Source organism: Ursus americanus, chromosome 21 (assembly GCF_024610735.1).
Source record: "Ursus americanus isolate L20-20 chromosome 21, mUrsAme1.1.p, whole genome shotgun sequence".
NCBI lineage: Eukaryota > Metazoa > Chordata > Mammalia > Carnivora > Ursidae > Ursus > Ursus americanus.
This window is the reverse complement of record NC_142147.1, coordinates 14,372,598-14,385,801: the sequence shown is the minus strand read 5'-3', so window position 1 is coordinate 14,385,801 and position 13,204 is coordinate 14,372,598. Positions and strand designations below refer to the sequence as shown.

At 47.4% G+C, this 13,204-nt stretch overlaps 1 protein-coding gene across 1 annotated transcript; it reads right to left on the bottom strand.

The window, feature by feature from the left end:
* Positions 1 to 241: 241 nt before the first annotated feature.
* On the bottom strand, positions 242 to 12,949 carry POLR2C (RNA polymerase II subunit C). Its single transcript, XM_045806861.2, has 9 exons — positions 12,787 to 12,949; positions 12,551 to 12,600; positions 9,825 to 9,893; positions 9,626 to 9,678; positions 2,734 to 2,862; positions 2,252 to 2,303; positions 1,860 to 2,028; positions 1,654 to 1,728; positions 242 to 1,221 (listed from the first exon to the last, which is right to left on the bottom strand). The coding sequence occupies exons 1-9, from the start codon at positions 12,870 to 12,872 to the stop codon at positions 1,077 to 1,079; spliced, it is 828 nt and encodes a 275-aa protein (XP_045662817.1). The 5' UTR covers positions 12,873 to 12,949; the 3' UTR covers positions 242 to 1,076.
* Positions 12,950 to 13,204: the final 255 nt, after the last annotated feature.

The window sequence follows — 13,204 nt, the reverse complement described above, 5'->3', positions numbered from 1 at the left end:
TGTTTTTTAATACTTTAGGGTTCTGATTTGTGGGAACAGACCTTGTTGTAAATAACCACTATTCAAGTTGTGGCAGGAGGATCCGGGGAGGGGGCCACAGCCAGCTTGGCTCCAAACCCGACCCAGGAAATGACCACTCAGAGGAATAAACTAGACTGAAGAAGGGAGCCTGGGGCCAAAGGCCTTGGAGAGGGAGGCAAGGCTGGGCTGGCTCAAGTTAGTGGCACGATGACGCATGAAGGAGATTATGTTGTGCTCTTTATTGCCAAAAATAAAAACTTTTAAAAAGACAACTGTTAATAAATATCCCTTCCTTTCTATAGCAGGTCTCTGGTTCTCTCCTGGTATCTCCTAGCAGACTGCCTAATTAACTGCTCCAGGCATGATTCTACCTCTTAAGGGCGAAGGGGTCAAGGCCAGACCTTCATCAAGGCCCTTGCTCCCCAGTCCCTAAAAAATAATCAGGCCACTGGCAGTGAAGTTTGAAATACGGGGTTTATCTGGGGTGGGGGGCAGCCAGAATCTAACACTATTTTCTAAGGGTTCTCAAATTAGGGACACTCCGGGATTTCAGTGAAGTGCCAGTAGGCTGGCTCTGGGCAGGAGCCAGAAGGGTTTGTAGGCAACCTGAATGAGGGTTCTAGTACTCAAACACCAGAAGACCAAGGTAGAACTGTGAAAACCAACTTCTGGCCAAAAATGACCAGAAGAGGAGTCCAACTGTGCAGTTCTCAGCAGAAGACCTTGCCCAGGCACATTAGGAAATGGGCTGGAAGGGTGGTTCTGGGGGTGCTACTGGCAATCAGGGGGTAGGACCAGGGATGCTAAATGTCTAGTAAACTGTCCTGCCTCAGATACCAGTGGTACCCCGGCCATCTGTCTTCAATGGAGCAAGGCTGGGAGGGGACGACTCTTCCCCTGAACTACCTGCCTAGGGGTACTGAGGCTTGCCAAGAAGCCTGGACAACGTCCAGACCCCAGAAGCTACGAGAGTCTCTGGAGAGACCGGAGAGCCAGCTGCTGGCCTTGACCCCCCCACCACCACCCCTTTTCTTGCTGGAACAGGTAAGCTGCCCTTAGTTTATGGTTAGGACATCACTCTGGATCTCGTGGCTTAACTGGGTCTGTAAATCACTCAGCTTCTTCTTTAATCCAGAGAGGGCTGAGAGGACAATTGTTTCAGGACGCAGAGAGCCACAGGACTCCACGTTGTAGTAAAACCTAAGAGGAAGAGTCGGGTGAGAGCCCTCCATGAGGCAGGCTGGCTAGGCCGAGCTTCAGCCCTGGATCATGCTCTCTCCCTACCTCTTACTAACAGCGGTCCTACTGCACATTATAGGACTTCAAAGAGGCCACAGCCCCCTCAAAAGCTTGATGTTCACCATCAGAAGACTTTCTAGCTCTGGGCTGGTCCCCTTCTCTGGGGGGTTGAATATCAGAGTAGGAGCACAGTGGCTAACTGGAGGGCTCCTCTGTCCCCCAAAGACTAGGGGGAGGATAATCTGCCCTGGGATGTATGGGCTCCACAGTTCTCCATCCTTCCTCAGCTCACGGGCACTGGGACACAAGGGAAGGGTCTCCCCAACTCAGGGCCTGCACCAAAACCCTATGTTCTTCCACGCTTCACCTTCAGGTGCCGGATGAGGGTCTTACCTCTCTGGCTTGCCGTTGGGGTCATAGGGAGCCTGGGACTCATCTTCATCCAGCTCGGAGTACTCACTCTTTGGCCTGAAGACAAATACACGGAGCACAGGTGGCTACTGCTGCTGTCCAGTGAGCCTGCCCCCACCCCGCTCCCTCGGAGCCATGTCCACACAACCCAGCCTACAGGCCTGCCTTTACTCCCGACAAGAACATACCATTCCTCGGGCTTGGGATACACTGTGTGCCTCAGGGCATTGTCAGGATCATATTCAAAAGCCACCCCTGCAGTAGGGTTCCACTTGGCATGCTCCTTGCCAAAGCCCTTTTTGGCATAGGCTCGAAGTCTTAGCTCCTGGCCTTTCCTCAGCTTGACAATGAGGATGTCTGCAGGGAGAGGCAGAAGTCAGTCAAGGGCCAGGAGAGACCCAGTCCCCTGAATTTTGGCCTGGAATGCCACTGGAAGACCACACAATCTGGACAAACAGCTCAAGGGTCAGCTGACAAGGAGACCAAGCAGCATGAGAGGCTATGTCGGATCTCCGCCTCTGCGCTGGCCTGCGAAACGACAGTTTGGGTAGACATCCACACACGCCCTCCAGCCCCTTACCGTCCTGCTCCACGTAGTCATTGGGGTCATTATCTCGGTTCCGGGAGGTCACCTGTAGGGAGCCCAAACGGGAATGTATTAGCTGCTCGTCTCCCCAGTTACCTCTTCCAGCACCTGCCAAACCAGGGACAGGATGTCTGGGATGAGGGGGAAGAGACGCCTACTGGGACCGACCTGTGCTGCAGCTGGACTCCGACCCCCACCTCGAGGCACAGGGTCAGCCTTCTCAGCCAAAATGTACCGTGGCCTTTAAAAAGGTCCTTGGGTGACAAAGGACAGGCACACAGCACCAACAGTGCTCCTGTCCACCCTGGCTAGTGTCCAGAATTATTAGCACTTTTTAGGCACCAGACTGAGAGGAGGGCAGAAGATAACGCAAGGAAAATCCGCATCTTATAACAAACCACCCGAGTCTGGCCCACTTTGAGCTAAAAGGGTGACGACGAAGGTCCTGGGTAAGGACAATGTGGTGAGATACTGACTGGAATGACCCGGGGGCTGTTGGAGATGAGGTCTCGAGACGTGACGTGACGAGTTTGGTCTTCATTGCACCGCACGTCAAGGGTGAACTCCACCGAGCACTCGGGGCAGAACTCCTCGCACGTGCAGTCCTGAGGGAGGAAGAGAAGCAGGAATAAGTCCAGGGAGAGGTGGCGGCTCCTGAGCTCCCTCGTTCTCAGACCTGTTCCTTCCACTTCTCCCATCTGTAACACGGCCACGGGCTCTAGGCGCTGGGGGGGGGGCGGGGGGCCGGGTCCATCCGGTACACCGTCCTCACAGGCTGCTCAGTGCAGGCGTTTCCCAGTGTAGACACCCCCATACTCACTGGCACCCACGTTCTCCTCCCACTTCTGCCAGCTGCCCAGCCACACTGCTGGGAGAAGCAGTGCTAACATCGCACCCTGGCCCTCAGGCTGCTCTGCTGCAGAGAACCAAGGCGTCGAGTACGAGAATGATGCTTTCGTGCTTTATAGGGCAGCTTCCCCTGAACTAAATGGACAAGCTCGGGAAGCTCACCATCATTTAAAATAAAATGACCGAGGGCACAACACAAAAAAGTACCTTTCAAGTTCTAGACTACTAACCTTTTCTTAAAAACTAACAAACTATTTCCATTATGGAAAATTTCATACATTCACAAGAGCACAGCAAGTATAAGGGGTGGCTACCATGTAACCATCACTCGGCTTCAATAATTATCAATAATTCTTTAAGCAACTGATGCTGGAGACAACCCATTCCTCTGGTAGGGACCACCTGCTACAGCGTAACTTCAGGCAAAAAGAGTTACTGGAATGTAACCAAGCACACTGTTCTCCCCCTCACACCAGCACGAAAATCTAACCTTCTGATGTTTTTGAGATGAGGAGGAAGAACGAGGGGCCACACCTGGATAGTCTCCACTCATACACAGGTGAGGCAGGAAGGCAACCTTTCTGCTTTAGCAGAAATATGAAATGGAAGGGGGCGCCTGGCTGGCTCAGTCCGTGGAGCATGCAACTCTTGAATTCAGGGTTGTAAGTCTGAGCTCCACACTGGGTGTAAAAATAACTTAAATGTTTTTCCACCCCCCCCCCTTTTTAAATCAAGCTAATGGACATCAAAAGAAAGCTGGAGTGACAATCCTTATATCACACAAATTAGATTTTAAACCAAAGACTGTAATAAGAGATGAGAAAGGACACTATATTATACTTAAAGGGTCTATTCAACAAGATCTAACAATTGTAAATATTTATGCCCCAACATGGAACCAGCCAATTACATAAACCAATTAATAACAAAATCAAAGAAACACATTGACAATAATACAGTAATAGTAGGGGACTTTAACACCCCCCTCACTGAAATGGTCAGATCATTTAAGCAAAAGCTCAACAAGGACATAAGGGGTTTAAATGACACACTGAACCAGATGGGACTTCACAGATATATTCGGAGCATTCCATCCTAAAGCCCCAGAATACACATTCTTCTCTAGTGCACATGGAACATTCTCCAGAATAGATCACATCCTGGGTCACGAATCAGGTCTCAACCAGTACCAAAAGACTGGAATCATTCCCTGCATATTGTTGGACCATAACGCTTTGGAACTCGAACTCTATCACAAGAGGAAAGTTGGAAAGAACTCAAATACTTGGAGGCTAAAGAGCATCCTACTGAAGAATGGGTCAAGCAGGAAATTAAAGAAGAATTTTAAAAAATTCAAGGAAACAAATGAAAATGAAAACACAACTGTTCAAAATCTTTGGGATGCAGCAAAGGCGGTCCTAAGAGGGAAGTACATAGCACTACAAGCCTTTCTCAAGAAACAAGAAAGGTCTCCAATACACACCCTAACCCTACACCTAAAGCAGCTGGAGAAAGAGCAGCAAATAAAGCCTGAACCCAGCAGGAGAAGAGAATTAATAAAGATTAGAGCAGGAATCAATGAAATAGAAACCAAAAGAACAGACCAACGAAACTAGGAGCTGGTTCTTTGAATAAACCCCTGGCCAGACTTTTCAAAAAGAAAAGAGAAAGGACTCAAAATCATGAATGAAAAAGGGGAGAGCACAACCAACACCGAAGAAATACAATTATAAGAACATATTATGAGCAACTATATGCCAACAAATTAGACAATCTGGAAAAAATGGATGCTTTCCTACAGAGTTCCTAGAACTACCAAAACTGCACTAGGAAGAAATACAAAACCTGAACAGACCCATAACCAGGAAGGAAACTGAAACGGTAATCAAAAAAATCCCAACAAACAAGAGCCCAGGCCAGATGGCTTCCCAGAGGAAATCTACCAAACACTTAAACAAGAATTAATACCTATTCTGAAACTGTTCCCAAAAAATAGAAATGGAAGGAAAACTTCCAAACTCATTTTATGAGGCCAGCATTACCTTGATCCCAAAACCAAAGACCCCACCAAAAAGGAGAATTACAGACCAATATCCCTGATGAATATGGATGCAAAAATTCTCAACAAAATACTAGCCAATGGGATCCAACAGTACATTAAAAGGATTATTCCCCACGACCAAGTGGGATTTATTCCTGGGCTGCAAGGCTGGCTCAACACCCACAAATCAATGTGATACACTACATTAATAAAAGAACGGACAAGGACCATATGATATTCTCCATAGATGCAGAAAAAGCATTTGACAAAGTACAGCATCCTTTTTTTTTTCTTTTTTTTAAGATTTTATTTATTTATTTGACAGAGATAGAGACAGCCAGCGAGAGAGGGAACACAAGCAGGGGGAGTGGGAGAAGAAGCAGCAGGCTCATAGCGGAGAAGCCTGATGTGGGGCTCGATCCCATCACGCCGGGATCACGCCCTGAGCCGAAGGCAGACGCTTAACCGCTGTGCCACCCAGGCGCCCCTACAGCATCCTTTCTTGATTAAAACTCTTCACAGTGTAGGGATAGAGGGCACATACCTCAATACCATAAAAGCCATCTATGAAAAACCCACAGCGAGTCTCATTCACAATGGGGAAAAACTGAGAGCTTTTCCCCCAAGGTCAGGAACATGGCAGGGATGTCCCCTCTCACCACTGCTGCTCAACATAGTACTAGAAGTCCTCACCTCAGCGTTCAGACAACAAAAAGAAAAGGAACCCGAATTGGCAAAGTCGTCAAACTCTCACTCTTAGCAGATGATTAGATACTTTATGTGAAAAACACAAAAGACTCCGCCCCCAAACTGCCAGAACTCATACAGGAATTCAGTAAAATGGCAGGATATAAAATCAATGCACAGAAATCAGTTCCACCAAGACAGAAGATCCCATTTACAGTTGCACCCAAAACCGTAAGATACCTAGGAATAAATCTAAACAGAGGCAAAGAATCTGTACTCAAAAAACTATAGAATACTCATGAAAGAAACTGAAGAAGACACAAAGAAATGGAAAAACATTCCATGCTCACGGGTTGGAAGAATAAATACCGTTAAAATGTCTATGCTACCTAGAGCAATCTACACATTCAATGCAATCCCTATCAAAATACCATCAACTTTTTTCACAGAAATGAAACAAATAAACCTAAAACTTGTATGGAACCAGAACAGACCCCGAATAGCCAGAGGAATGTTGAAAAAGAAAACCAAAGCTGGTGGCATCATAATTCTGGACTTCAAGCTCTATTACAAAGCTATAATCATCAAGATGGTATGGTACTGGCACAAAAACAGATCAATGGAAAAGAATACAGAACCCAGAAATGGACTCTCAACGCTATGGTCAACTGATCTTCGACAAAGTAGGACAGAATATCCAATGCAAAAAAGTCTCTTCAACAAACGGTGTTGGGAAAATTGGACAGCCACATGCAGAAGAATGAAACTGGACCATTTCCTTATACCATACCCAAAAATAGACTCAAAATGGATGAAAGACCTAACTGTGAGACAGGAATCCATCAAAATCCTTGAGAACACAGGCAGCAAGCTCTTCGACCTCAGCTGCAGCAACTTCTTCCTAGACACATCGCCAAAGGCAAGGGAAGCAAGAGCAAAAATGAACTATTGGGACTTCATCAAGATAAAAAGCTTTGCGCAGCAAAGGGAACAGTCAACAAAACCAAAAGACAACCGACAAAATGGGAGAAGATATTTGCAAATGACATACCAGATAAAGGGCTAGTATCCAAAATCTATACAGAACTTATCAAACGCAACACCCAAGGAACAAATAATCCAGTCAAGAAATGGGCAGAAGACATGAACAGACATTCTGCAAAGACGACATCCAAATGGCCAACAGACACATGAAAAACTGCTCAACGTCACTTGGCATCAGGGAAATACAAATCAAAACCACAGTGAGATACCACCTCACACCTGTCAGAACGGCTAAAATTAACAAGTCAGGAAACGACAGATGCTGGCGAGGATGTAGAGAAAGGGGAACCCTCTTTCACTGTTGGTGAGAATGCAAACTGGTGCAGCCACTCTGGAAAACAGTACGGAGGTTCCTCAAAAAGTTGAAAATAGAGCTACCCTACGACCCAGCAACTGCACTACTGGGTATTTACCCCAAAGATACAAATGTAGTGATCCGAAGGGGCACCTGCACCCCCAATGTTTAGAGCAGCAACATCCACAATAGCCAAATTATGGAAAGAGCCCAGAGGTCCATCAACAGATGAATGGATAAAGAAGATGTGGTATATTGTGTATACACACACACACACACACACACACACACACACACACACACACACACATATACACACAATGGAATATTATGCAGTCATCAAAAATGAAATCTTGCCATTTGCAACAACATGGACAGAACTAGAGGATATTATGCTAAGCAAAATAAGTCAATCAGAGAAAGACAATTACCATATGATCTCACTGATATGTGGAATTTGAGAAATAAGGCAGGGGAGCACAGGGGAAGAGAGGAAAAAAAAAAAAAAGAAGACGAGGGAGACAAACCATAAGAGACTCTTAATCTCAGGAAACAGAGTTGCTGGAGTGGAAAGGGGTGGGAGGGATGGGGTGGCTGGGTGAAGGACATCAGGGAGGGTATGTGTTGTGGGGAGAGCTGAGTATTGTGTAAGACTGATGAATCACAGACCTGTACCCCTGAAACAAATAATATGTTGTATGTTAATAAGAAACAACCAAACCCCCCCAAAACTATTAATATAAAATGGAAAAATCAAAATGTCAATGGAAAATAAAAATATGAAAAGGTACACAACCTCAAACATATAGATATATAATGAAAGGAAAAGAATCGGAGGTTTAAGAGACTAAAGAGGTAGAACAACCAAATGCATACATGAATCTTGGGTGAATGACTGACCCCCAAGCAAAAGGCAAGAAAGGCCGTGTAGGGAACAACTAGGAAAATCTGGGTAAGGACTGTGCTCAAATATGACAAGTGAATGCTAATACTCTAGGCGTGACGGTGCGGTGATGTGGGAAAACATCCTTATTCTCAGGACAAGCGTGCTGAAGTAGTTAGGGGAGAAGTGTCATGGTATCTGCAACTTTTTTTCAAATGGCTCAGCAAAAATAACATGGATAGGAAAAATAAAGCTAATGTAACAAAATATTAACAACTGGCGACTAAAGGTGAAAAACAAATAGCTGTTTATTATTTGAGGTTTTTAACTTCTCTGTGGATTTTGAGAAAAAGCCAAAAAATAAAAATAAAAATAAAAAAGGGTAGGGGGATCCATACCATCTTTGTTCAGTAAATACTAGAAAAAAATTTGATGGCTGGAACTGCTAGGTTCTGGGGCACACTTATCTTTACCCAAGACACTGCCAAACTGCTCTTCAACTGGCTGTACAACTATCCCCACCACTATCTGTGACTTTTTTTTTTTTAAAAGATCTATTTGAGAGAGAGAGACAGACAGTGACAGAGATAGCAAGCAGGGAGGAGAGGGAGATGCAAGCTCCTAGCTGAGTAGGGAGCATGACGCCGGGACTCAATCCCAGGACCCTGGGATCACGACCGGAGCCGAAGGCAGACGCTTAACCAACTGAGCCACCCAGGCGCCCCTGATGTTTCATTTCTTACAAACAAAAATCTGGAGATGTGAAGCAAATGTTGCAAAATGTTAGAATATGACAAGTTGTTTGACGGGAGCGAAAGTACTAGTCAGATGAGCTCCACACTTCTGTATGCTTAAACATCTTTTTAAAAAAGACAGATTCATCACACATATCAAATTAGCTACCACAAAAATGACATGCCCTTGGGGATATCAGAGGATGGGCTGATCCAGGATCATCCAAAGCCACCAAGAGGGAAGAATCTCAAGCTGTTACCTAACGCAGCCCTGGGGAAAGGAAGCAGGGAGCCTAATCCTCCACCTCGCCCCCAAGTCCAAGGCCTATTAACTTATCATCAGAGAACAAACATGACCCTAGAGAAGGGGCCATGTTCAATGAGCATCACCTACGAGGAGAGGCACAGACGCCAGCCTTCTAGTCCCTCAGGTGCTGTTGTAGGGGACAGTTCTCACTCCCTTTCTTTGTTCTTACTCTCATGCCCCCCAATTCTCTGTTGACTCCCTTTAGCCTCCCAGGTTCCTTCACTGGGAAGACACAGCCTGGAAAGCAATCTGAACAGATCAGAGTCTGAAAAGGCACAGCCCCCACCGTTCAGTATAAATGGGTTTTCTGGTGTATACCCCGTCTTCAGTGGCTGGCTGCAGAGACTCCCCAATGCCCCTGGAGCCTCATCAATCTAAGGCCTGTCAGAACTGAGGACCCATGTCTGCTTGGGCCCTAGGCAACAGCTCTATGCTGTCTTTCTAACAGCTGGAAGTAAGAGGTCGGGAAAATGCCTCTGAGAACTGAACTCCCCTGCCCCCCGCCCCCCTTCCACCCACACAGCATACCCGGGAGTACTGCAGCTTGTCCACAATGTCGTCACTAGTGAGGGGAATTAGTCCTGGAAGAAACAAAGAAGCACTTTAAAGAAGTCCAAATGGCCAAGCCGGAAGGAGAGCCTAGAAATCCCCTTGGGACTGAGGAGGCTTCTTCCTCTGACACCAGCCACAGCCCCCTCCCTTTCACCTTCCAAAACCTGGCACTCACCAAGTCTGTGAGCAATGAACTCATCATGAAGGACTGAGGAATTGGCATCAATTTGAACCCAGTCAATGGCTACAAAATAAAGAAAGCAGACACGCAGTTCAGCCACCAAATTCACTTAAAGACTTACAGCAGTGGCTCGCAAGATTTACACCTGATGCTTACTAAATCACAAAAGCCTGCGCCAGGGGGCCAGAGGCTGATGCCACAGCTCAAGTGCGGACCAGGGATCTGCATTTTAACAAGAACCACATGCAACCCCCGCCCCCCAGGCCGCAGCTTCCCTACGCAGGCAGATTTAATGTGACGGGAGGGGGGTCCCTGTCCCACACAAAACACTGACTTAGAGAATACCCATGGAAGTGGGAACACGTTTCTTTGAACTGAATATTTCTGTGAGAAGCATTTACATCTGCTATTCATGTCAACACCAAATCCAAGAACACAAACTACTTAGGCACTTAAAAGTTAGGGAAAATCTCAAAGACAGACCACATCTCATTTTATGATGCAACGACCAGATTACCCAATTTAACATTTTATTATCAATCAACTAATGTTTAGAGAATTCCTTTAATGGGCATGGTATACTAAGTATCAAACCCAATTCTTACCTGCAATGAGCTAAAAGAAGGGTAAGAACTGTATGGTCACACACACTTGATTTAACACATATTCATTCATAAACATCTGCATGCAAATCATAAATCGAAGGGCCAGCCACCAAACAAAGGGCATGGACTCTAGGAACAAAGTCAGAAGAGGACCAGTTAGGACCCAATCTGCTTTGTCCTATGTTTTCTATTGTTTCCCCAAATCAAACCAAAGAAGGATCATGAGCCAAGTGTTTCTGACTCTGCCTCCTTACTTCCAACCCCGCCCCCCAATCCCGCAAGCCCTGACCCTCTCCTGTGCAGGTTAAAATCCTCTGAGCCTCCTACAAACCAAGCTTTGCTTGACCTCCAGGATAAACATACCAACACTCCCTCCCTACAAGTTCCTCCCTCACAAAACTCTGTCCAGACTAAAGACACGTGTCATATACATATATATATATAGATAGATTTCTAAAGATTTTTTGAGAGAGAGAGAGAGAATGAGTGCGGGAGGGGCAGAGGAAGATTCCATGCTAAGCGCAGAGCCTGATGCCGGGCTTGATCTCACAACCCTAAGATTATGACCTGAGCCAAAAAGCAAGAGTCAGACGCTTAACCAACTGCACCACCCAGGCGCCCCTACACTTGTCATATTTTGCTCTGTACTGTATTTATATATATCTCGTCTCTACCTCACAGCTTTGAAAAATCCTTAGGGTGGAATCTTCAAATATCTTAACTTTTGCATTCCCAATGTGGCCTGGAATGAAGGTTTTTTCTTTTTTTTTTTTTTTTAAGATTTATTTATTTGACACAGAGAGAGACAGCCAGTGAGAGAGGGAACACAAGCAGGGGGAGTAGGAGAGGAAAAAGCAGGCTCCCAGTGGAGGAATCTGATGTGGGGCTTGATCCCAGGACCCCGGATCACACCCTGAGCTGAAGGCAGACGCTTAACGACTGAGCCACCCAGGCGCCCCGTAGCAGGTATTATTATTTGCAGAACTGAATTTGTGGGGAAAGTGGCATTTAGATTTGTAATGTCAGGGCTGCCTCATAAAGTACAACTCCCTGGGGCGCCTGGGTGGCTCAGTCGTTAAAGCGTCTGCCTTCGTCTCAGATCATGGTCCTGGGGTCAAGCCCCACATTGGGCTCCCTGCTCCTTGGGGAACCTGCTTCTCCCTCTCCCTCTGCCTGCCGCTCCCCGTGTGTGCTGTCAAACAAACAAATAAAATCTTAAAAAAAAAAAAAAAAGTACAACTTTCTTACTTTACTCATGATGAAACTGAGACCCAGAGACAAGGAGTGATTAGGGAGGGGGAGGACCAGCACTCCAAGCTCTGAGCTGAAGAAGTGACTGGAGATGGTAGTGTGGAAACTACAATGCTCTCGTTTACCAATCACTTGGCCTGCTTATTTCCTTAGGAGTGCAGCAGCTACGAATTACACTTCCTTTTGCAACCCAAACTTTGAAATGACACTAAGAAAATATCTGTAATATATTTATAAATGTGAAAAATGCCTGCAGCGGGGTGGCTGGAACCAGAGCATATCCTCCTTCCTCTAAACTCCAACAACTACTTACTGATCCACGCCTATCCTGCAGTACTGTTACCTGCGCATTCGCCTTTGCCCTGCAACGTCACTGGCTGCTCCATAAGGGTAAGAACCCTGCACTATGCAGCTCAGCATTCCGGTTCCTAGCACACTGCCTGGCACTTACATGTTCCCTTGAGTGCTGCTAAAGGAAAGGATTCATAAAAAGACACCTACTGGTACCGAACACAAGGCATTTAATAGAAATTCCCTCACTTAATTCTGGCCATCACTCTGTAAGTACTATTAATGTCCCAATGTTACAGAGAAAACCGCAGCACACAGGTGAAAAACTTACCCAACTTTCACAGGGACAGTAAGTGAAAACAGTTTTCAAACCCAAATAGGCAGACTCCCAAACCTATGCTCCTCACCGACGCATATGTAAGAGCGGACCCTAGCGGCCCTGGGCCAAGGACACGGCACTGCTGACTTCTCAGAGCACCCCCAGGACACCCCACCCCGGCCTAACCAAGCGCTAAGACGAGGAGCCCCAAGGAGTGCAGAGGGGGCTGGCCACGACAGGCGGGTTTCACTTACCTATTATGGGTACCTCGGCGATGAAGACCCTCCGTATAGAGTTGGCCACCCTGAGGGATGAAAACCAAGAGGCGTGACGGCGCCGCAGCCTCGACGCCGACGCCCCGCGCCCCCGATTCCCGAAGCGGAAGCCCCGCCACGGGGGCCCAGCCCTGGAAAGACGCGACCCCCCGCCCGGCCCGGGCGCCAACCCCCCGCGTTCCACAGTCGCCAGCCTCCTCCCTCAGGGGCCTTACGCCAGGTCCGTGTTCTCAATGATGAACTTGACATTCTCGTCGGTGAGCTCCGTGATCCGCACGGTGGGCTGGTTGGCATACGGCATCGTGCCCCACGGCCCGCCAACTCCCGGAGTTCAGCTCCGCTGCGCCACCGCCGCCGCCGCCGCCGGAAGTGGGTCAGCGCGGCCCGCGCCGCTTCCGCAGACACGCGGGCACAGCGCCACCTGCCGCCCGGAGGCCGCCGCCGCTCGGGGCCCCGTTTTACACCCCCAGCTGCTTGAAGTGCACCGGGTTCAACCATCTGGGGAGGCGGGAACTGGCAAAACCCGTGCACGCCCTCGACTCAACGATAACACTTGTAGGAATTCATACTGCGAAAATGGCTGCAGTTGTAAGCAAAGTTACACGTTCGGGGGCGTTCCCTGCAGCACCGTTT

Coding starts and splice junctions, on each gene's coding strand:
- POLR2C (XM_045806861.2), bottom strand. CDS start 12,872: ATGCCGTATGCCAACCAGCCCACCGTGCGGATCACGGAGCTCACCGAC. Junction 2,863..9,625: donor ACAAGCTGCAGTACTCCCGG/GTATGCTGTGTG, acceptor TTCCTCCCTCAG/GACTGCACGTGCGAGGAGTT. Junction 1,222..1,653: donor CCCAACGGCAAGCCAGAGAG/GTAAGACCCTCA, acceptor TCTTCCTCTTAG/GTTTTACTACAACGTGGAGT.